The 23333-nt window shown below is 38.0% G+C and overlaps 1 protein-coding gene across 2 annotated transcripts in view; it reads right to left on the minus strand.

Moving 5' to 3' along the window:
* LOC120529666 (corticotropin-releasing factor receptor 2) overlaps nucleotides 1–23333 on the minus strand; it is a 349034-nt gene that overhangs the window by 56062 nt on the left and 269639 nt on the right. For both annotated transcript variants that reach the window (XM_039753669.1, XM_039753670.1), the window contains 3 exons: nucleotides 18301–18407; nucleotides 16922–17039; nucleotides 758–911 (listed from right to left, as the gene is read on the minus strand). In XM_039753669.1, the coding sequence (XP_039609603.1) occupies nucleotides 758–911; nucleotides 16922–17039; nucleotides 18301–18407 (379 nt within the window). The remainder of the gene's footprint in view (nucleotides 1–757; nucleotides 912–16921; nucleotides 17040–18300; nucleotides 18408–23333) is intronic.

Genomic DNA, 23333 nt, shown 5'->3' on the forward strand with positions numbered 1-23333 from the left:
TTCATTTTTCAATTTTGCTATGGAGAAATCTCAGACTCACAGTTACTGATTTTTAAAATTTGTAGCAGTCAATGAAAATGCCAAAGATTGAGTGTCCGTATTCATGACTTTATTCAAAAGATAATAAACATAAATGTTAAATTAACTATAAAACAACTAATATGAATCTCACTGGATGCATAGATTCTGAATTTTAATCTTTTTACGTAATCTGTATGTTCCCTGGATATTGATACCATCAGATCTGTGTTTGTAGCTGCTTGGACCACCTCCTTTGTTTCTTGTTATGTTTCCATTAGAATTGTAAACAATTATGCTGTCTGTTTCTTCAACAAAATCTTCTCCAGAAGAAATAGTTTACTTTTTAATTTCACTTTACCATAATCTACATTCAAGAAAGTAATATACACTTTTTTTTTTTTCTTTATCATCTTTAACTTTAGAGTAAATAAGTGATACAATGGAATGCCATGTTCACACCCAGGTTTAAATATCTTTTGTGAGGAGTTTGCATGTTCTTTATTCATTTTTCTGGGAACATTATTTTCCAGACCAAAGAACAGACTAACTAGGTTGAATGGTGACTCTCAGCGCTAAAACAGTGTGAGAATATGAGTGATTTTTTTTTTTCCCCAGGCTGTTTCCTTGTTTGAATTCTGTGTTGTCAGCCTTGCTTCTCGAAGACACTGACTAGTACAAAGCAGACAGAGAAATTACCCTTGTTTCCGTCTAAAGTAATAAAGAACAGTCCACTTACACCATCCAATAAAAAGAAAAACCCATTTCCTCAACTTGTCCGTGGAATACGTCATTACTATAGCTGTGTGGAGATAGCATCCTTCAACAAACATCCAAAAGAAATTGGTCACTACAAAGTAGTTGTATATAGTTGTGATAAGGCGACACCAGGGCTAAAAAAAATGAGAAACATTATTTTATAACTAAAAACTCTACACAAATCTCTATTTGCAAAGTCAGCACATTGAACAAATTATTATTTTGACTATTTTACTTTAAAACATTATTGTGTAAGGCATAGTCAGCATGTCAATATGTCTTACTTCAAACAGATGGTGGTAAACTACCTGAAAATGCTTTGTAAAGTACATCTGAATTAAAAATTCAAAGAACCACCAGAGCAAGGGATTTACGTAAATCATCTCAGTACAGAAAGTGTTACTGACTCATGGCTTGAGAGACCTGTGATTCAGGGTCCTTGAATTTTGTTAAGAAGTATGTGTATATAAGTTGGGTCCCATGATTGTGCTTGGAAACAGATGCATAACAGAGAGGGGTGGCAATGACAGAGAAACATAACTTATGAATAGCTTGAGACAAGAGGAAGTCAAAGAGGATAAGACAGAGTCAATGCTTAGCTCGTGCCAACAAGTGAAATTTCTTTTAATATTAGTGCAGATATTCTTGTTTCCAATAGAAAGACATTCTCCTGGTAACTAAAACTAATCATGAAAATGCGTTTTTTTTATTTACTACATAAAACACCTTGTACATATTTAAGTTTTAACAAGCTTTGTACTGTTGTGAACTTCTTTTCTGAAGAAGTAAATGGCTGACCTGACTCCATCTTCCTGCCTCATCCTTGATTTGCATCTCTGTTATGAGGATGGATGCTAACACAGGAATCAGATCCTGATGTTTTCAGCATTTATGTATGTTTGTACTTTCCTCTCCTGTCAAAAGAGGCATCTTCCAGGTAGTCCAGTTTCTCCACATAACCCAAAGATGTGCAGGATGGGATGATTGGTTGCCAACAAAAGTGTGGGAGTGTCCTGCACTCAAATAACACATTCTCTACAATTAATGCTTGTGTTTGTGCCTATTAATGCCAGAATAGCTTCTGGTTCCTACAACAATGTGATGTAATAAATGGGTTCAGAGGGTTGATTGATGGATCTTTTTCCAGCATATGACACCAAACTACTAATAGCAGCTGTGGTGAACGGCCGGCATTTCAGTCCAGTCAGGACGTCCCTACAAGGAAGAAAACAGGTTTTTCAGGGCACTACATCCCTCGGAACGCTAGACGGCAGCTCCCCTGGATGGAAATGGCTCCTCGGATTCCCGCAGGGCAGCATGGGACATGGAGTCTGTATCCTCAGCCCTGTTGGGTACTGTGGGTGCCGCCAGGGGGAGCTCACCAAGATCCAGGGGGATATTTTGAGGACGTCAACCTGAAAGTACTTCGGGGTCACAAGGATGGAAGCCCGCAGTACTTCTGGTATGATTGAGGAGAGAAGATGTGATGTTGACCCGGAGAAGAAATACTTCTAGGTCATGAAGTATAAAAGGACTATGGGAAACCCCAGCAAACCGAGCCAGAGTTGGGAGGGTGTGTGACGGAGCTGCTGGGAGTGGAGGATTGGTTGTGTTATTGTGATTGTTATTATTTGTGATTATTATTGAGAATTGTGGAGAGTGCGGTGCTTGGGGCTCATTAGTCAAGAATATTATTAAAAAATTCTTGTTGTGATTTTACAAGTGTGTCTTGGACAGTCTGTCTAACGGGTTCAACAGGGCAACAGCGACTCCTAGCGTCCACACAGCATATTAGTGTCCATATTTGAAGCAATATTCATATTTTAAAAGAAAAAACAAGGTTGAGAAAAGTTAATTTTGGATGTTATATACTTTTTTTAATTTATTCTAAACATGTGCTTTCCAAGAATTCTGTGTCAGATAGCTCAGTATATAATGAGACTAAGTGTAAGGCTGGACTTTTAGCAACACTACACAGTCACTTTGTGCTTATAGCATTTTATGAACTGCAGATAAAGGTTTTCAAATTTACAACACCTTAATCAATAACGTGCAGAAGGCATTTGACTTTTTAATATTAATATCATATTATAAATACATTTTTGGCAGTTTTTATATTCAACATGCACTTAAATGATTTTCCTAAGGAGTGAAATGAAAAATAATGCAGTCGATAGCTACAACATTGTGATGAAGTAGGAGGTATAAAATGATTTATTACTATGTTGAATATAAATTTCCACATTACTCAGTATGAGTATGTTTATTGAAATACGTTTGAGTCATTTTACTTAGTATATATCAAAATTTTGCTACCAGGACAAATGCCAGTGAGACAATTCATTTTCAATGTGGAATTTGCACAGTCTCATTCTGTCCATACAAGTTTTTCCACGGTTTTGTTTCTTAACCCCAAACTTGTAGGAGTTACGTTGATTGCTAAGTCTAAACTGGACCTGTATGACTGTGTGGGGGTTTACTTGAGAGTGCTAAGCAGTGGGCTTGCTCCTTGTCCAAGATGGCTTCCTGCCTTGTGTCTGATACTGGTCTTCTAGGATATCAACATGAATAGCCATTGCAAGCTCCCCCAGGCTCCAATGGCTCAGTGTTCTTTGGCAGTGTAGCAGATGTAAAGAAAATGTCTAAGCATCAGTACATATTACATAAATTTTTCATATGATAGCCACTATTTTACCATATCAAAATACTTACCTCAATACTATTTTCTTATAGCTCTTAAATTAGTTATAATAATTGATTTGAGAAATAGGTGATGATTCAAATGATCAACTGAATGCCTAACAATTTCTATCCCCCTCCAGTTTGCATACCATTTTTACGTTTTCACAGATAACTGTTCCCCTAATCTATATGCTTGTCTCACTAATCTTGACATTAAAACTACCTGTATTAGACTAGTATTATTAAATTGTAGCTCATCACCTATTATTAGAATCTCCTAAAAAATTGATCAGTGCATCTCTGTTGCGGCAATATTCACTTTCAAAAAGGTGATGTTGGGTTGAGCAGGTTGGCTTTAGCACAAGTTAGTATGAGAAATTATCCAATCTATTTCCACAGAATGTGCACTCACTGCTGGAAATATCCCTAATAACCAGGTAGTGTGGTGTAGTGTTTAGGGCTTTAGATTTCAAACCCCAAGGTTCTGGGTTAGGGTTAGGGTTAAATCCTGCTACCCACATTGTGTGAGCACGAGCAAACCACTTCACCAGTCTATGCTCCAATTGTAAAAACAAAAGAAAAGTAACCAATTGTATCTCAAATGTTGTAAGTTGCTTTGGACATAAGTACTAGCCCAATAATAATAATGACTATAACTATTATTACTGATCTCCATAGTGGTTTTATGTGCATGGGAGGTAGTATGCAAGTACATATTTCATTGCACTACTTAAAATAACAAAATTAAAAATACTGCATTTTACTATATACTGTATATAAAATAAGAGTTGTATACATTTTTTGGCAAAAAATTATTGTACTAAGAGGTTGTATTCAGAGAAATGTGCTTCCAAAAATCATGCAGTCATGTAGGCATTGCTGAAAGATGGCAGACATATGTTATGGAATAATTGTTTTGCTAGATAATGGTGCTAGGCAGGTCAGTCACACAATTAAGTCAACAGTTTTTAAAATAACACTCCAAGTTTTTTATTAAAGCTTTAAGTGTTTCTTTGGGTCTGCCAAAAGTGAGTTTACACAGTAAAAACACTTAAAGAGTTGGTGATATTACTGTGCTCAGTTGACGCCACAGTGTCTTCCCCTGCAATGAAAATATGCCAATGCCATTTCACAGAAATCCAAGCCAACTAAACCCAACACCAGTCCAGATTCAGTGTTAGTGAGTGATCAGTGTTTGCTAATAAAACTGATACCATGAATGGTGTGATATCTCTGCAAGTAGTTAAACCTGTGTACCAAGGAATTTATGTAGAAATTCAGAGATGTCATGATGACCGTCATACACAATCCTAACATGGTGTTATGTGATGGGTGAGGTCCATGGAGCTAGGTGATTTTAAATTAAAATAACAATTCAGTGACTACAGCATCCAGGCAGGCGCAAATGCCCATGAAGATATGCTCATGCAGTCCCAAGATTGATTGAGGTGCTTGGCTGATTGCACATTCATGAGTATATGTGAGTGGGTCACTCAAGGAGCTTTATTCATGCGTCGGATTGGATGATTGCAGCACCTGCATCCAGACCATAGTTTAAAAGGGAGCCTGGGCAGGAAACAGGGAGGATAAAAGAAAGACCAAAACAAGAAATAGATATGGAGGCTAAATCAAAAGTGAAGGGAAGAGGCAGGTTGCATGGCTGAGCTACTGTGACAGTGAGAAGGCAAGAGGTTGGAGTTGATGCTCCAGAAGGAGCATGTGGCCATTACTCATGAGGGCAGGATTGATACTGCTAAGCATTCCAGGAGCAGAGGCCACCAATCATTCCAGATAGACTCCCACCTTAAGGTTGTGCAGTGGTGGTGGAGCAGGTATTCAGGATGTTAAAGAGGGGCACAAGCCGGGCTTAGGGCACCCTAGCGGTGACAAAATGAGGTTGCCAGGATGCATGCCCATGTGAAGGCTGACTGCAGTTGTCAGATAGATGAGCAGCAGAGACGTGGTGGAGAAGGAAGAACTGTAGCTCCTACTGGTTTTCAAAGACGGATCCTGTCAGTGATTTTATTATGGACTTTAACTTCCACAGATACTTGATTTTACTGGACTATTTATTTATGAAAGAAGCACTGCACTGAATTGATTTGCACAGTTTGATTTTGTATGGAATAAGAGCACAAAGTACTTTTTACCACATCTTGACTGTTTGTGTCCTCATTTGCCCTGGCTCAGTTCTGTTCATGACTACAGATAGTCCCAGGTTCAATAGCTGCTGAAGGACGTGGAGCCAACGTAGACCGTCACATGTTATTTCACTATGTCTTCCAGATCCTAGGCTATGGGCATGATAGTAGTAGAACTATTCTGTTGACACATCTATATGCGATAGATACTTTGGATTTTGTTCAGAATGGTTAATATAAGAAAATAGGATTACTTTATACATGAAACTGCTTTTAAGTCAATAGAATACACAGGTGTAGCTCATAAGAAAAAGCTAAAGGATTCAGTATGGCTGGGATGAATAAGTGCTTTCCAGGGAGAAAGCAGTGTGAGGGCTGATGGGATATATGCAAACAGGCCTCTTGGATACATGCAAATACAAATGTGTCCTCAAGCATCCACTTGTGCAGTGCCAGGGTTAATTGATTACTTGAGCTTTAAGCTTAAGATAAAATAATGTGTACAGGAAATGACTGAGGCCTTTCCAGTTTAGTATTGTAGTAATTTTGCAGTAACGATTAGACGAATAACATGACCAGTGATAAGTTATTAATTGTTCAGATTTTAGTATGATTTTGGGTAAATCATATGTGGCCTGTCATTAAGGTACTTAGTAAAAAAGAATTTGAGAGCATTTTGGGGTCTATGTTTATTTATGTGGGTGAACTAGGAAAGGGAGGAATCAACAATGACACCAAGATTCTTTGGAAAAGGAGAAGGTATGACAATATCATCCCAGAGTGCCAGTTAGCATTACTTTAGTTTTGTCAGTCAGCCATTTTCTAAAGTGATTCATCCTGAGCAGGGTTGAGGGTATGCTGGAGCCTATCCCAGCTAGCATAGAGCATAAGGCAGGAACAAACCCTGGACAGGGCACCAGTCCATTGAAGGATGAGCACAAATCCCAATCACACACTAGTGCCAATCCACATAACTTGCATGCCTTTGAACTGTGGGAGGAAACCAGAGCACCTGGAGAAAACCCCCACAGACATAAAGAGAACATACAACCTACACACAGGGGGAGGCCAGGGCACAAACCCTGGTCTCCTGACTGCAAGGCAACAGTGCTACCATTGCACCACTGTGCCATTTCACTTGCGGTTTGATTTTAAAGTGTTATTTTTCATCGAGGTTTTAATTTTACTGAGGCAGATTGTGAGCTGGGTAAACTTTCACTTTTTAAACTGAAAAATGGTAACCCGCTCGAAAGCTACAAACAATATGGCCAAGGGAAAGTATGTAGATAGAGAGAAGCAGAGGGTTGAGAACAGAGCCGTAAGAAACTCCTTGTATGACCAGCACTGAGCTGAACCTGCTGTTGCCAACACTAAATAACTCTGCCTATTTGTCAGACAGGACTCAAACCACTGGAGGGCAGTGTCAGAGATACCCAGAATGTTCTAACAGAATTAAGGTGCTGGTTTGCCAAGAGTTTTCTGCCATAAGCAACCTGACTAAAATGCAGCACAGCACAGCAGGAAGGGTGAGATGATGGGAGGACAGGTGAGCGGTGGCAGCAACGAAGCAAAAGTCTAAAAGAAACACAAACTGATGTCACTGGAGATTTGATTTATTAAAAAAAGTAGAAACTGTTATAAAATCGACATTAGAATAATTTCCAGCATTTAAAGGGTCCAGCATTCAGCCGTGGGAAATTACAGGTGTGATCACCATAGTGCTGCAAGCTTCAAGGAAGAAAAGCCAAAGGTAAAGAGGCAACGATTCACAAAACTGTCACATAAATATCATGAAACAAACCATGAAGTACACAAAAAGGCAAGCAAAGGCGTCAGCAGGACAACAGCATCTGTGAAAGACAGCTGAGTATTGACAACTGTTCATTTCTCCAGTTGGAGCATTTATAAACAGAGGCAGCAGTGTTCCAGTTTATCAAAGAAGACAGAGTTGTCCCAGAGCCTAGATCTCCATGATTTAAAGAAAAATGCTCAAGCAGAAGTGGGCAATCAAAAAAGTTTCACCCAGTAAGCCAAACACAGATTTAAATCAATTGTCTTTGAGGTCCTGAACCCTTTCAAGACATAATCTGTAAAAATAAATCCAAATTGCAGACAAAAAGTAGGAATGTGCATTCATGAACAAAACGTATAGTAAGAGGAAGTGAAAAGAAACGCAAAAAGTGCGAGGTTTAACTCTGATGCTAATGAAAAGGGTTATTTACAGAGAGGAACGGCAGCTTGCATGCACCAACACTCACCAAGGCACTCGCCATTGATAGTATTAAGAGTCTTAGTTTAGGCAAGTGGTACTTGAATTCATAGCAGAAATAATGTGGTATTTGACTTACTCATGAATTAATAAATATTCATATAGAAGGAAGAGCTGTTTCAAATTATTGTGTAAAATTCCAGACTTCAGGAAAAAGTACTAAACAGAATACCAGGTGTTGATTTTAGTTTTTAGAAAAGGTTTGCCTGAGGAAATAAAGGATGCATTAGTGCATTATGATCTTGGCTCAAGTCTCAGATAAAAAACTGTTGCAGAGTGAGTTTGACTATGATTCCTGTTGCGTATTTAAATCCATCCATCCATCCATTATCCAACCCGCTATATCCTAACACAGGGTAACGGGGGTCTGCTGGAGCCAATCCCAGCCAACACAGGGCACAAGACGGGGACAAAGCCCAGGCAGAGCGCCAGCCCAATGCAGGTATTTAAATCAAACCTGCTATTATTTTATAAATAGTTAATGAAATTATAATAACATTGCCTACTCCTTAAGAGCTACTGCTGAAGCTATCCATACTTCCTTTGAATAATTCTGGCAGTTTTCATGTACTACTGTCATTCTCCTGCTCGTTTCAGTGTCCTGTGGTGGCTCTTGGCATTGCTGTATGTTTGACCAAGTAATCTCCCTGATTTGGAACAGAACTTTAGAGTGAAAAGAAAGCATTAGTGTCATCACTGACAGGCCCAGCACTAAATATTTGCTATACGCCATAAAATTCATGGATGCTAGCCGGCATTTTAATACATTATGCTATACACAGGGAGGTGCTGAGTGGCCATTTGGCTTAGTTTTTATATATTTAAATAGCTGTTTCCTAATGACTGTCAGTCCTGGAGGTTTATTTCCTCTGAAATTTGTGCAGAATGGAGTTTAGTTTTCCTCTCCACTGCTCTAGCTTCCTACATTTTTACTGAACTTGTTAAACATTGGTTAATTATTAGCTGCCTGTAATGTGGTTAGTATTTTCATGGGCAACACATTTAATTTATAGCAATACCTGTTGATATTGTTTTTGTGTATGGTCTGCAATTCATCACTTGTTTCTGGAGTGATTCCTCCACTTTTGCTGTTTTTGGCATTAGCCTCTCTAGTTGATATCACTCTAAAACTAGCACTTACATTGGAAAACAAGTATAGTTATATATTAGATCTTAGCCGTGGGTGGAAAAAATAACAAAAAACTACATGAAAAAAAAGAGTTTAACTTTGAAGCATCTAAGTCACAGTTACAAATGCAGCCACAAAGGTGAGTCATGTTAGGTTGATTGCCAATTAGCAGCATGTGTCAGCTATAAAAGAGGCCTGACAATTATCACTTTTATATGTGTGTTTTCAAAGCAACATGTGGCAACAAAGAGCATTCCAAAGAGGCTAAATAGGTACTACGCAAATTGCAGGCATATCCGTCACAAAAATTGAGAAATTATTTCATGTGTCGAGGGAAACAGTCTGAAAAAATGATAGCATATGCAAAATATGGGCAAACAGAATTAACAAAGACTGATACTCACTGATAGGGACAGATAGTTAATAAACTGCACAAAAGGATAGTTCAAAAATACAACCACAAAACTGAATTGGCTCCTCGGTGACAACAAAAAAGTATATGTTGTGAGCTTCATAAAGATGGAATTTATGCCAACGCTGCCATTTAGAAACTGCTAACATTCAAGGCCTGTAAACAAAGATGCATAGCCTGATGTAAGGAGCACAAAATGTGGACTCCTGAGAAATAGAAAATAGTAATATAGTCTGCTGCAGTGGGCTGGCGCCCTGCCCGGGGTTTTGTTTCCTGCCTTGTGCCCTTTGTTGGCTGGGATTGGCTCCAGCAGAACCCCAAGACCCTGTAGTTAGGATATGGCGGGTTGGATAATGGATGGATGGATAATATAGTCTGATGTGTGATCTTTTACCCCATTTTCAAGAAGGGTATACAGAAAGCCGACACATTTCTTCAACTTACAATGTCTGTTGCAAAGTGCTAAACATGGTTTGGGAATCCATAAAGGTATGGACAGCCATCTCATGGGAATCGTTGAGTCCAGTAATTGCTCTGTATGGTTGTGTAATGGCTAAGGAACGTGAGGTCCTTTTACAGGACCAGGTGCAACAAATGGTGTAAAAACTGTTAGCTTTTGATGTTATAATATTCTAGAATGATAATGCCCCTATATACACAAATTAACTGATTCGAGATTAGTTTCATGAACAGCAGGATGAACCCAAATGAATTAAATAGATAGATAGATAGATAGATAGATAGATAGATAGATAGATAGATAGATAGATAGATAGATAGATAGATACTTTATTAATCCCAAGGGGAAATTCACAAGGGGAATTAATAACGTTGAACCCGGAGTGCAAAGTGTGAAGTAGATTTTCACTTCCTTTATCTCTCAAAGAACTGGAGGCTTTACATCTTGAAGAACAGTGCAATGCCTTTCTACACAGCATCTGGGACTTGTATGATATGATTTCAAGAAGAACTAAAGGTGTTTTTCAGGCAAACAGTATCCTGTGTCATTATTAGGTTACTAATATTAATATATTAGGTGTTTCTGTTATTTTGTACCAAACTGTAAAAGATTGTTTTAAACTGCCATTGGTTCACCAATCTTGCAAAGCTCCGAAGTCATTCCTCAAGTGGAACATTGCATTTGAATGTTTGTATTGCTAAAGGTCACCACTTCTCCACTTCCTTTTTCTGGCATTGCCAGAATGAATGTTCATACAGAAACGTGAACTCATTTTCATTTTGAGTTAAGGTGCGACACAATCACCTTATTGCAGCTACATTTTTATGATGACCATGAGCTGATAATGCTATTATGAGTGCTGGCACAAATTAGGATTCTTTGGATAGCAGTGATTAAATCACCGAAAGATGTGTTATCTACCTAAATAAAATTAAGTTATATATTTTAATACGTCATTATTTTTTCATGGTGAAAACATGTCACGTCTTGGTTTGACAAACAAATAAGAATTTACTGTATTCTGCACAACTGACAATACTGTTACTTTAATTACTACATTTGCATCAAAAACACTAATATCTGTTATTAGCGTGTTTAATTTTTAGTTTAACGAATATAAGCAGAAAGGCGCTTTTCCCATATAGAAAAATTTTTCCATTTTTTACAATTTATATGTCGCTGAGATTTTTAAAAATTAAATTGTTTATTTCAGGAGACACAATTTCTGTTAAGGTTGATGTTTATTAAATGGTTAGTATTTGCTGTTGTCTACAAAGAAAAAGTAATGATTGAAACATAATAATATAGGATGTTCAGTTTTTGCACTGCTGGAATATTGACTCAGACTAAGGAACTCATCTTTTAAGTCAAATGAATAAATTGAGGGTTTTTGTATCTTTAAAAATGGGCACCATTTGCCATTGTGTGTGTACCACAGCAAGTTACATTTCTCTGCCTAATTCTTTCAATGCTATTTCTATTCAAGGCTGCTGAAATCTGGTTTTCTTACATTTTGAAAGACTTCATATTAGTAATGCTGACAAGTATTTTTTATTACGTATACAATGGATTCATACAATGTGTCCCTTACTAAAAAAAGGCCAAGATTACATCCATTACCACTGCCACATACTGTAGCACTAGTTGTTATCTTCCATGCAGTCTTACACAAAAGTTTCAATCTGACCTCACTTACTATGAAAGGCAAGTACAAAATTCAGCAAAATACATTAATACCAAATAAATATAAATAGAACTAGACTCTTTAGAAAGATTGTAATGAAAAAGAGGAAAAGAGCTTGATGAAACCTTTGGGAACAGCACATATCAGAGTGTCCCTCATGAGAATAATACAATTAATGAGGCATTAAATCAAAGTTAACTTGTTAGTTCTGAACAGTGTGTGCAGTATCGGAAATATCAGTAAAAGAGGCTGTATAAGGCAACACGTCTGCCAGTTTTTGAAAAATCATTAAGAAATGATTTGTCTTAAATATTTCTGCGCTTTCTCATAAAGCTATAGCCTCTCTGATATATTAAAGTGTTGTTTTAGGAACATTGGGAAAATATATGAGTTTGAGACCTAAAAACTACTAACATTTTATTGGTAATGTCAAAAAGCAAAACAATTGAGATTAATATTTCTGGTAGCAAAATCAAGGTGAAGGCTTTACTGAATTTGGATTGATTAAAAGATAGAAAGGAAAGAAGTTGTTTGAAAACTTTTGTTTTCTGACAGAAACGTAAAAAAAATTCAGTAAGTGGCAAGAAGTCATTTTACCAGTCACAACAGATACATAAATTTCCATCCATCCATCCATCTTCTACATCAAGTGTATCCTTTATCAGGGGTCAAACAATCAAAACAGTATTAGGCGTTAAACAGCGTTCAGGATGGTGCCCAAAGCCACACACTGCACACAGCGACATTTTAGAGTCACCCTTCATTCAAAAAGCCTGTAGGATATGAAAAAAGAGTGGAATATTTGGAAAATACCCAAGGAGACACAATGGAAACATACAACCTTCTCACAGACAGTGGCTGGGCTGGGAAAACAGTCTGCATGTTAGAAGATGTAGAATAACTTGTTAACATAATTTCTAGGCTGTTTTAAAAAGGAGAACACTACATAATTGCTGTGTTTTAATTTTCTGTTGATAATTGTGGCTTTTATCTGACCTGGAAGTGATAGGAGATCACATGGATTGGGGGATTGGAAACACTTCCGGGTCAGGGACTATAAAAGGTCGCTGGGAACTCCTAGAAGACAAGCTGAGCTGGGTGGAAGGGTGGCAATGCGTCTGGGAGTGGAGGATTGTAATATTATTGGATTATTGTAGTGTATAAGAGTATTGTGGAGAGTAGGGTGCTTTGTGCACTGTGCAGTTTGAATAAAGTCAATATCTGGACTTTTACCTCGTGTTTGACGTCTTGGACAAGGGTTCAAGGGAGTGTTAGCGCCCCTAATCTGTCACAGTCTATAAAATTGTATATTTGGAGAAAAGTTAAGTCATCATTAAAAATCTGGTAAAATAAGGGACAGCAATTATGTTGTTTGCCTTATTTGTATGGTTGGGCTTAAAGTTACAGTTAAGAAGAATGAAATCAACATACAATGTATGTCATAGACAGACAACCACTAACTAATTGGAGTTTTTAGCCCACAACACAAATGGATAAAATAATAAGTATATGATTAAGATATTTTTAATATCCAAGAAATTAGATTCAAATTTAATCTATATATGTGAAGAAAAACATTAAGGCATCTTCATACAGATATCATTGATTTATTATATAAATGATTCTCTTTTATTTATATGAATATCTCTTCTTCCTAATGGTGTAATATTTCTCAACTCTCTGCTGTTAGTCTTGAGAAAGGCTTCTTTGTCCTAGACTTTTCCAGTTAACCCTGCCCTGAGAAATTACAACAATATCTTTGTAATATAATACAAACCAGATCTCCTCCAGTGTTCATTTTACCTCAGCATTACACCTCTGAAATGATGTTTGGCAATAAAATACTGCCTCATCCCCAGAAACACTTTTAGCTGCCAACAGACACAAATAGCCTTTAATATACTTGCGACTAAGATTTCTAAATAAGAAAAACACTGTGAGCACAGTAAGTATAAAACTTTTGAAATTCACACAGTACTGATGCCAGCACTAGAGGTAATTTTTATTTATATAAGAACATTATCCAAGTAAGGTGCCTATAATAACATCTGTACACACAAAAAAAAACTATTTGAAACATTGTACAACAGAAGATATAGTAAATTACCAACCTCTGTGTCCTCTGAAATGACTATTTGTGCTTTTAACATCTATCAAACTACACAATTAATAATGTGTGTTCCAGACAAATGAGCATAAAAAGAACATCTGTTTACAGCTTTATATTGCTGTGCTATTAGGTTTTATTAGTCTGTTTTACTTTGTTCTCCATTCAAAATTTTCATTGTCTAATAAAACTTTATTTTACATTGCACTGATCATAAGTTACACCCTTTATCTTATTTTGCTGCTAATAATCTGTAATAACTGGAGGGGGGTGGTGTCAGGAAAGGTATCCAGCCATAAAAATCATGCTGAAACTTCAGCTAGAGAAGTCTAGTCAAACAAAATAGCGACCCGGTATAAAAATGTGAATAGCTGTAGGAGAAGAAGAAGATTGAACTGAATTTTAATCTGAGGATTTAAAAAAAATTAGCTCTCATAGTCAGTTTAACAGAAGATTGTATTCATATTTGGTTGTATTAATATTTAAGTTCAACCAGTCCATGTATTCTTAAACCTGTTCATCCCAATTCTGAGTTATTCAGAGATAAAGCCTTATCATCAGTTTCCCAGACATAGCACTTAATGGTGTTTACAGCAGCTGTATTGTGTATTTCCTAACCCCATCCAAATGAAAACTGGAAGCATCGCAGGTAGTGGGCTAAGCCACCTTCTGTAATTCTTGTTTAGTTTTGACTGTGGGGTGTTACAGGTTGAACTCCTGTTTACCAACAATAACAAGATGGCTTAAACAGTTGCCTTTAAACTAATTTTTGCAAAATCAAGACATTGGTCATAGACTTCAGGAAGCAGAAGGTAGATTATACCTATATCTAAATGGGAAGGGATGCTCTGGTAAGTGTTACTAACTTTAACATTCTTAAAGACACAATTACTGGTGACCTAAATTGGGCACAATGCAACTTGGCTCTTGTCTAATAAGCCTACCCACGCATTTATTTATTCAGATGTCTGTGTATAACCCAATGTCTCCATTGATGCTCAGCAAATTTTATAGGTCTAAAGGTGAGTCATCCCTCTTTAACTGTACAATATTCTGGTATGGCACCTGCTCAGCAAATGCTCAGATCTGCAGATGGTGCTGAATTTGTCTCAGAAAATTACATGCCACACAGCTCCCTTCTCTTCAGGATACACACACATAGTAGCATATACGCTGGTCATTTCTAGTAATTTGGACTTTGACCACACCTCGTGGCCAAAATGCGAAATGGCCGGCCAATTCAGGAACTGGCTGAACTTCGGGTTTTGGCCATAACATATGTATATACAGTGGGTACGGAAAGTATTCAGAACCCATTCAATTTTTCACTCTTTGTTATATTGCAGCCATTTGCTAAAATCATTGAAATTATTTCTTTTCCTCATTAATGTACACACAGCACCTCATATTGACAGACAAAAAAAAAGAATTTTTGAAATTGTTGCAGATTTATTAAAAAATAAAAACTGAAATATCACATCACAGGCACTGCTCATCACTTGTCCAATACAGTCCCCACAGTGAAGCATGGCGGTGGCAGCATCATGCTGTGGGGGTGTTTTTCAGCTGCAGGGACAGGACGACAGGTTGCAATCAAGGGAAAGATGAATGAGGCCAAGTACAGGGATATCCTGGACAAAAACCTTCTCCAGAGTGCTAAGGACCTCAGGACCTCAGGTCCGCCCTGGTTATGTTGGGGGCCTCGGGTAAAGGGCTTGGAAGCCCAGCCCTGTAGGGACCCGTGGCCACCGCCAGGCGGCGCCCCGATGCCTGAGGAACCCTGGAGCCCAGCACTTCCGCCACACCAGGAAGTGCTGGGGGGAAAAAGACAGGAGACACCCGGACGGCTTCTGGGTGCGCAGCCGGCACTTCCGCCACACAGGGGTGTGTCCAAGGGAGAGTGTCGGGAAGCAGCTGGAGCCCATCTGGGTTTCTACTCAAGGGGCCGCCTCCAGTCCTCTCTCCAGCTCCGTCTCTCTGCCACCCGACTTCCGCCCACCAGCTGCTTCCCGGCATTCCTCCTTGGACACACCCCTGTGTGGCGGAAGTGCCGGCTGTGCACCCGGAAGCCCGGCCGGGGACCACTATTTCTATATTTCCGGGGAATTTTCTATATTTATGCATAAATATGACCTAAAACATCATCAGATTTTCACTCAAGTCCAAAAAGTAAATAAAGAGAAACTAGTTAAACAATTAAGACAAAAATATTATACTTGGTCATTTATTCAAACAGTATTATCAAAACGATCAGCCATCCACTGCACTCACTCACTCCCTTCTTGGTCCTAGCAAATGTAAAGTATTTACTGTACATCTAACACCTGATTCCACTAGATTGAGAAACAGTGTTCATCCTCCAATTATAATACTTTTCAACAGCCATTTATATTGAGAAAGCTATTTTATGGTCTTACATCTATTCTTAGAAGTTGTGTTAAATGTATGGTGATATATTCATTAAGTTTTGTTTGTATTATACTACTAAGATTAGTCAGTGGGAGACATAAGAACACACAGCAAAAAAACTTGAACTTGAATTTGATTATGTGCAAGGCAAGAACCACCACTAGACAAGGTTCCAGGTCACATTCACAAGCACACTTACTTGTACTTGGCCTATTAAAATATCCAATTACTGTCACCTCAGGTCTTTGTGATGTGGAAGGAAATCTGGAGTACCCTGAGGAAAACCCATAAAAGAGAAGAACATGCAAACTCTACTCATGCTGTGCCGGGGTCTAGGATTTGAACCCAGTCTCCTATTGCTGTGAGGGAACACCAGTAGCTACTGTGCCATTTGTCATGTACATTAATATTTATTTAATTGAAGCCAACATTACTTACTGAAAGGAGAAGCATATTAATTTATGTATAAGTATGTCTGCAATTCAGAGCACGAGAAGTTAGAGGTTTCTCATATGAAGAATATGAAGTCAAATGCTTGAGCCACAAGGCCAACACTGCCCTAGTGAAAATTATTTTCATGTCTGTGCCAAGTGAATAAATGTCATACACCAAATGTCCCTAGTGGCATGTCATTGCTAATATCTATGCACTCAAAAATATAAATCAGCCAATATACAGACTGGTGTACTATATGTATGAAAAATAAAATGGAAAATATTAAGTGTTTATATAAAGCCAATAAATACAAAATTGTAACTAATAGCAAATGGCCATACAGTGTAATATAAAATTATAAATAATTGCAACAACAGTGCAAAAAAAAGTTACAAATCTAGAAAAATGTGGGTTACCTCATTGCTCTCATGTATATTATGGTCTATCATTTGAAGTAAGAACCACATTACATTTCGAAGGATAAATGTGGTAATCAGATTCCAATGGATAATGTTCCGAAGGCATCTGATACTTCTACAGAAAAAAATAAAACAAAAAAGATTAATCAGATATTTTTAATATGTTACATTATACAGTGTTGATTAACATAAACAGATATTAACATTATTAACAGAGTAAAATTCTTACCAGTTAATGGAAATTAACACTAGTAATAGTTTATTTTAACAGATATTATATTTGGAGGCACAGTAATGCAGTGGTTACTGCTGTTGCTTCACAAATACAGTGTCCTGGGTTCAAATCATATGCCCTGTCATAATCTGCTTGGAATTCTTCCTGTGTTTGTGTGGGTTTTTCACTCACGTCCCTAAAAACATGCAGGTTACGCTAATTGGTAATTCCAGTTTATGTGAGTCTAAGTATATATGTGAGCCTGAGTGGGATCCATAATGGACTGGCGCCTTGTTTGTGACTGGTCGCTGCCTTGGGCCCTGTGCTGCCAAAACAGGCTCTAAATGATAAATCTGAGAATGCTATGATATGAGATGGTATGTTAATATTCCTTATTCCTTTTCAACATATTACTTTAGTAAGAATATTCTTTAATTATTATTATGAGCAAAGAAGCAGTGTTTATCAATCAGTTTTCTGAATGTGCATCCTGGCAGCAACAAGCACCAGTGCCAATTAAAAAGCCAGTCTATCACAAAGTAAACTTTTTCACATCAGTTCAATTTGAAGCTATATATCCACCTACTGTAATAGTATTTATGAACTGCTGGAAGAGGTAGTTTACTAAGAAGACAAGGGGGAAACATGATGGCCGCAAAAGGACACTGAAGGTAATGCTTTGTGCCACATTTTCTGACTATAGTCCCGGGATATACAGTTAGAATGAATAATAACTGCAGATTGAACTGATGTTGGTATATTCTGTATTTGACAGAGCAGTGGCTGGTGGCCTACTACATTGGTTTTGGCACCAATGTTGACCCTGCCTATATACAGCAAAACATCTAAATCCATCTTCATCAAAGTATTAAACTAGTGAACGTTAAGTCAGTTATAAATAGTCCATTTTATTTTCATGAGAAACAACTGAAGACTGAAACTTATTCCTTAACAGCAGAGTCACCTATGCAGGAATAAAAAAAGACTTTTGTAATGAAATTCCAGAACTGGATGTGATGGATAAAAGGAAAAATCAAAGGACTTTGTTAAGAACCAATAAATGCTGGGAATGGTTTGAAAATGATTACATATAATCTTGTCAAAAGCGATAGTTAAACTAAGTAAACATTCCTCTGTCTGAGAGAACATGTCAAAGACTTACCTCAAGCATAAGAAAAGCAAAAAGGCCACTGCGAGAGCCCCAACTGATATACAATGGCCAAGGTAGTTAATAATCAGGGCAATCTTGTAGTGCATTGGATATTTCCTCTATAGAAAAAGAAAGAAAGCCATTAAGTTAAATTGTAGTTTTCAGATTCTCTGAAAAACATTCTATTAAAGCATGTTCTATTTATTTAAAAATGAAAATCTGTTTTGTCATCTTATCTTAAAATGAGTATAATATACAGGAGTGGGCAAAAGTAGCTTGACAGATTTTCATATGGAAAAAAAATGCAGGTTATGATTATTAGAATAGCTTTATTAACTCAAAAGAATGTCACAATGGCACCGTGCACTTAGGTACAATCTAAGTGCTCAAATTAACTAAAATATATACATTTCGCTTGTTCACAACTGTAAACCTATTTTGTCCACCTCTGTATTTATCAGGACAATCATTTATCACTAAAAATGCAACTAAACGAGTGCACTACTGAATACATCAACTTCTGTATGGACATTGTAGTTCCAGTAAGAACAGTATGCTGCTATGCTAACAACAAGTCATGGATACAAGTGACATCAAGGGCCTTTTATACCAGAAGAAAAGGGTTTGTAAAGGCGGTGATCAGCATGACCTCAAGCACATGCAGAAGGAACTCCGAGTCCAGCTCAGGGCGGCAAAGGAGAAGTACAGGAGAAAGCTGGAGCAGAAGATGCAGTATAACAGCATGAAGGAAGCGTGGGATGGGATTAAGATCATCACTGGCTGCAGCTCGAAGCGGGGTGCCGCCATTGAGAGAGACGTGGAGAGAGAAAACCAGATGAGCAACTTCTTTAACAGGTAACCGTAACCCACTCTCACCTTGGAGTACTGCACCCTCCACCCATCCTTCTGCTGATACCAGCATAGAAGAGACATCCCCACCCACAACTACAGCAACCCAGGTGAGCAGAGAGCTGGGGAGACTTTGTGCCAGAAAAGCAGTGGGTCCAGATGGAGTATCGCCATGACTGCTGAAGGCCTGGGCGCTGGAGCTGGGGAGTCCTCTACAGCGCATCTTTAACCTGAGCCTGAAACAGGGGAGAGTCCTGAGGCTTTGGAAAACATCTTGCATCACCCCATTCCCAAAGGTATCACGTCCTAGTGAGCTGAATGACTTCCAGCCTGTCACTCTGGCGTCACATGTGATGAAGACCATGCAGCGGCTGCTGCTTCACCACCTGAGGACACAGGTCCCCCACGCCCTCGACCCTCTGCAGTTTGCATACCAGGAGAAGATGGGAGCAGAGGATGCCATCATCTATATGCTACACCGATCCCTCTCCTACACGGACAGAGGCAGTGGTGCTGTAAGAATTATGTTTTTGGACTTCTCTAGCGCCTTCAACACCATCGAACCTCTGCTCCTTAGAGACAAGCTGACAGAGATGGGAGTAGATTCAAACCTGGTGGCATGGATTGTGGACTATCTTACAGACAGACCTCAGTATGTGCGTCTCAGGAACTGCAGGGCTGACATTGTGGTCAGCAACAGAGGAGCGCCGCAGGGGACTGTACTTTCTCTGGTCCTGTTCAGCCTATATACATCAGACTTACATTACAACTCGGAGTCCTGCCACGTGCAAAAGTTCGCTGACGACACTGCTATCGTGGGCTGCATCAGGAGTGGGCAGGAGGAGGAGTATAGGAACCTAATCAAGGACTTTGTTAAATGGTGCAACTCAAACCACTTACACCTGAACACCTGCAAAATAAAGGAGCTGGTGGTGGATTTTAGGAGACCCAGGCCCCTCCTGGACCCTGTGATTATCAGAGGCGACTGTGTGCAGACGGTACAGAACTATAAATACCTGGGAGTTCAGCTGGATGATAGATTGGACTGGACTGCCAATATTGATGCTCTGTGCAAGAGAGGACAGAGCCGACTATACTTCCTTAGAAGACTGGCATCCTTCAACATCTGCAATAAGATGCTGCAGATGTTCTATCAGACGGTTGTGGCACGTGCCCTATTCTACGCGTTAGTATGCTGGGGAGGCAGCATAAAGAAGAAGGATGCCTCATGCCTGGACAAACTGGTGAGGAAGGCAGGTTCTATTATAGACATGGAGCTGGACAGTTTGACATCCGTGGCAGAGCAGGCTCCTGTCAATCATGGAGTATCCACTGCATCCACTGAACAGTATCATCTCCAGACAGAGGAGCAGCTTCAGTGACAGACTGTTGTCACTGTCCTGCTCCACTGACAGACTGAGGAGATCAATCCTCCCCCACACTATGCGACTCTTCAGTTCCACCCGGGGGTGGGTAAACGTTAATATTATACAAAATTATTGTCTGTTTTACCTGCCTTTTTATCACTATTTAATTTAATATTGTTTATTTTTATCAGTATGCTGCTGCTGGAGTATGTGAATTTCCCCTTGGGATTAATAAAATATCTATCTATCTATCTATCTAAAATGAGTTTCCAGATAAAATCATTGATATGCTTTTGCCTTTTTTTCCAGTTATTACCAGACAGCTGATCCAAATGCCAATAAACACAAAATATCACCTAAATAATGATCAAAATATGACTGCAACGTTGGTTCATTGTACAAATTACTTTTATCCAATTTAAAATGTATATTTTGGCAATTTTGTCATATTGCAGTTTTAAGTTAAATATCTTACAATACGGGTGGCAGTGTACCACAGATGGTGGGACACAAACCCAGATTTTGAGGTGAAACTCTTATGCTAGGTTGTTGTCTGTGTGGAGATTGCTAGTGCTCTCTGTGCACTCCTCTCGACATTCTGGTTTTCCCAGTATATTCCAAAGATGTGTGTTAGGTTAACTTACCATAGTATATCATCCCTCTAAGTGTGTACATGAGCGGGCCCATTGTGAGACTGCATGCTATCTAGAGTTTACATTTTACTTATTTGGCTGACATCTTTATCCTTTTGAGATACAATTAGTTAAATTTATTTTTGTTTTTTTTTAATTTTATTTTATTTAATGAGATCACAAGTAGGCGAAGTAACTTTCTCATTTGAACCCACAACCTCAGCACTTGAAACAAAGCCTTAACCACTATACCACACTACCAAGGTTGTTTCTTCCCATGCATCCAATTCTGGCAATATATTCTATATAGTCAACCTGAACTAGGTAAGTGGGTTTGTGAATGTTATTATTTAGATCATTACATGCCAGAAACCTATACTGCTGAAAAGTGACAAAAGGTACAGAACAAAAATAATCATCTATAAATCACTCATATCACAATCAATGAGCAATTTTACGGGCCTTTTGGTCCAAAAATTTCTAAAATCCTGTTTTCACTTTGTCATTTGACGGATATTGCTTGCTATAGGGAAATAATTTAAATCATTTTTAAATCACAGCTCAGCTTTAACTATTATATGCAGTTCTTGGTTAATCTAGCTTATTTTCCTTACGTAATTCAGTTCAGTATCTAATTGTGTGCCACTTTTTATTTTATTCAATATGTTTACTAGCTACATTAAACTCATTTCTAAAGCCTCACTAGATGCTTTTGCTGTTTCATTCTTTTTAATTTTGAAAATAATACATTGAAGATTATTGGTGAGGATTTGCTTGATAAATAAAATCCTCGTTCATAGAGTGGAATATTTACAGTATACATGTGTCTGAGTTTGCTTAATTTACATTCCAAATGTAACACACATGTAAACAGGGATTTCAAAAGATGTAAACTGGGTCAAAAAGTATAATAAAGTCAAAGCGAAACATGCCTGAGTATTCCAATGACAGCAACATAAAATATTTTATGTCTTATTTTTATTTAAGATTGTGTACATCTAAAGATGCAGAATAAATGTAGGTCCATAAAGGCACCAAGTTTACTTAAATATGAATTTTCTGTAAAGCAAGGAAGTTACCTCTATTCAATAAGTTTAAAGCATTTTAAATCAATAGCCTCAGTATTCCCTCAAGATCAGGGACCTCATGTATAAACAGTGTGTACACACAAAAATTCGGCATACACATATTTCCACGCTACAATGATTTAAATGATTTTAGCATAAGGCTATAACATAACGAAATTGAAAAAGTGAAGAGCTCTGAGCACTTTCTGAATGTATTAATAAGTTATTCTCCAAATATTGTGAAAAATAACATTTTAACTAGTTTATTTAGACTATTTATTTGGTTTGAACTCTGTTGCAGTGTCACAGTTACATTTAAGGCTGCACCTACTCCAGATGCTCAAAATCTTCACATTCGTCCTCCTGTATTACCATCATCTGAACCTCAGCATGTGCATTATACGCTCTAGAATTTATGTAAATTTGTGGAAACCATGACCAACCGTTGTGGGATTAATTTGGATTGATAGACTAGCATTTTAAAAATACAAATAAAAAGAGTCAAAGTTAAAACCTGAGATACAGTATGAGAAAAACATACTGTTGGTAAGACCAAGGTGCAAACCTTAGTAAAGTGTCTTTCAACAAATCAGAAAACAAGAGGAATGACAGTATAAGACACAAGATAATTCTAAAAGAGGAGAACAAGTCAGCAGAAAGCTTATATAATTCTAGTCAACCATTGAGTTTTGAACTGCTTGTGCAGTTCAAGGTCACAATGATTAAAGCCTTTTTTCAAGCAACACTGGGGACAAAATGAAATCATTTCTGAACAGGGAGGCAGCACATTTAAGGATATTTACAGGTGTCAACAATCATTCCAACAGGTCTTTGGGACATGAGTGTAAAACCAGAGCACTTAGAAAGACATCTGTGCATACATAGTGAAAATATGCTGACTTAACACAGACAGCAATCAGGCTTGGATTCAAACCCATACATCTGAAGTCTTAGCCACTGTGCCATTTCAGACATTTAAAAATGAATTCTGAACAGGGAAGAAAAGGCCATAAATCATGAAAGAATTACAGCATATCATAGCTAACAATTAAAGACAACTGACGCATTTGGTCATAAAGGTGGCTGTTTTAAATGAGGATTTATGTCAATTGCAGTGTGACATCTACTCA

The sequence above is a fragment of the Polypterus senegalus genome, chromosome 5, assembly GCF_016835505.1.
Source record: "Polypterus senegalus isolate Bchr_013 chromosome 5, ASM1683550v1, whole genome shotgun sequence".
NCBI lineage: Eukaryota > Metazoa > Chordata > Cladistia > Polypteriformes > Polypteridae > Polypterus > Polypterus senegalus.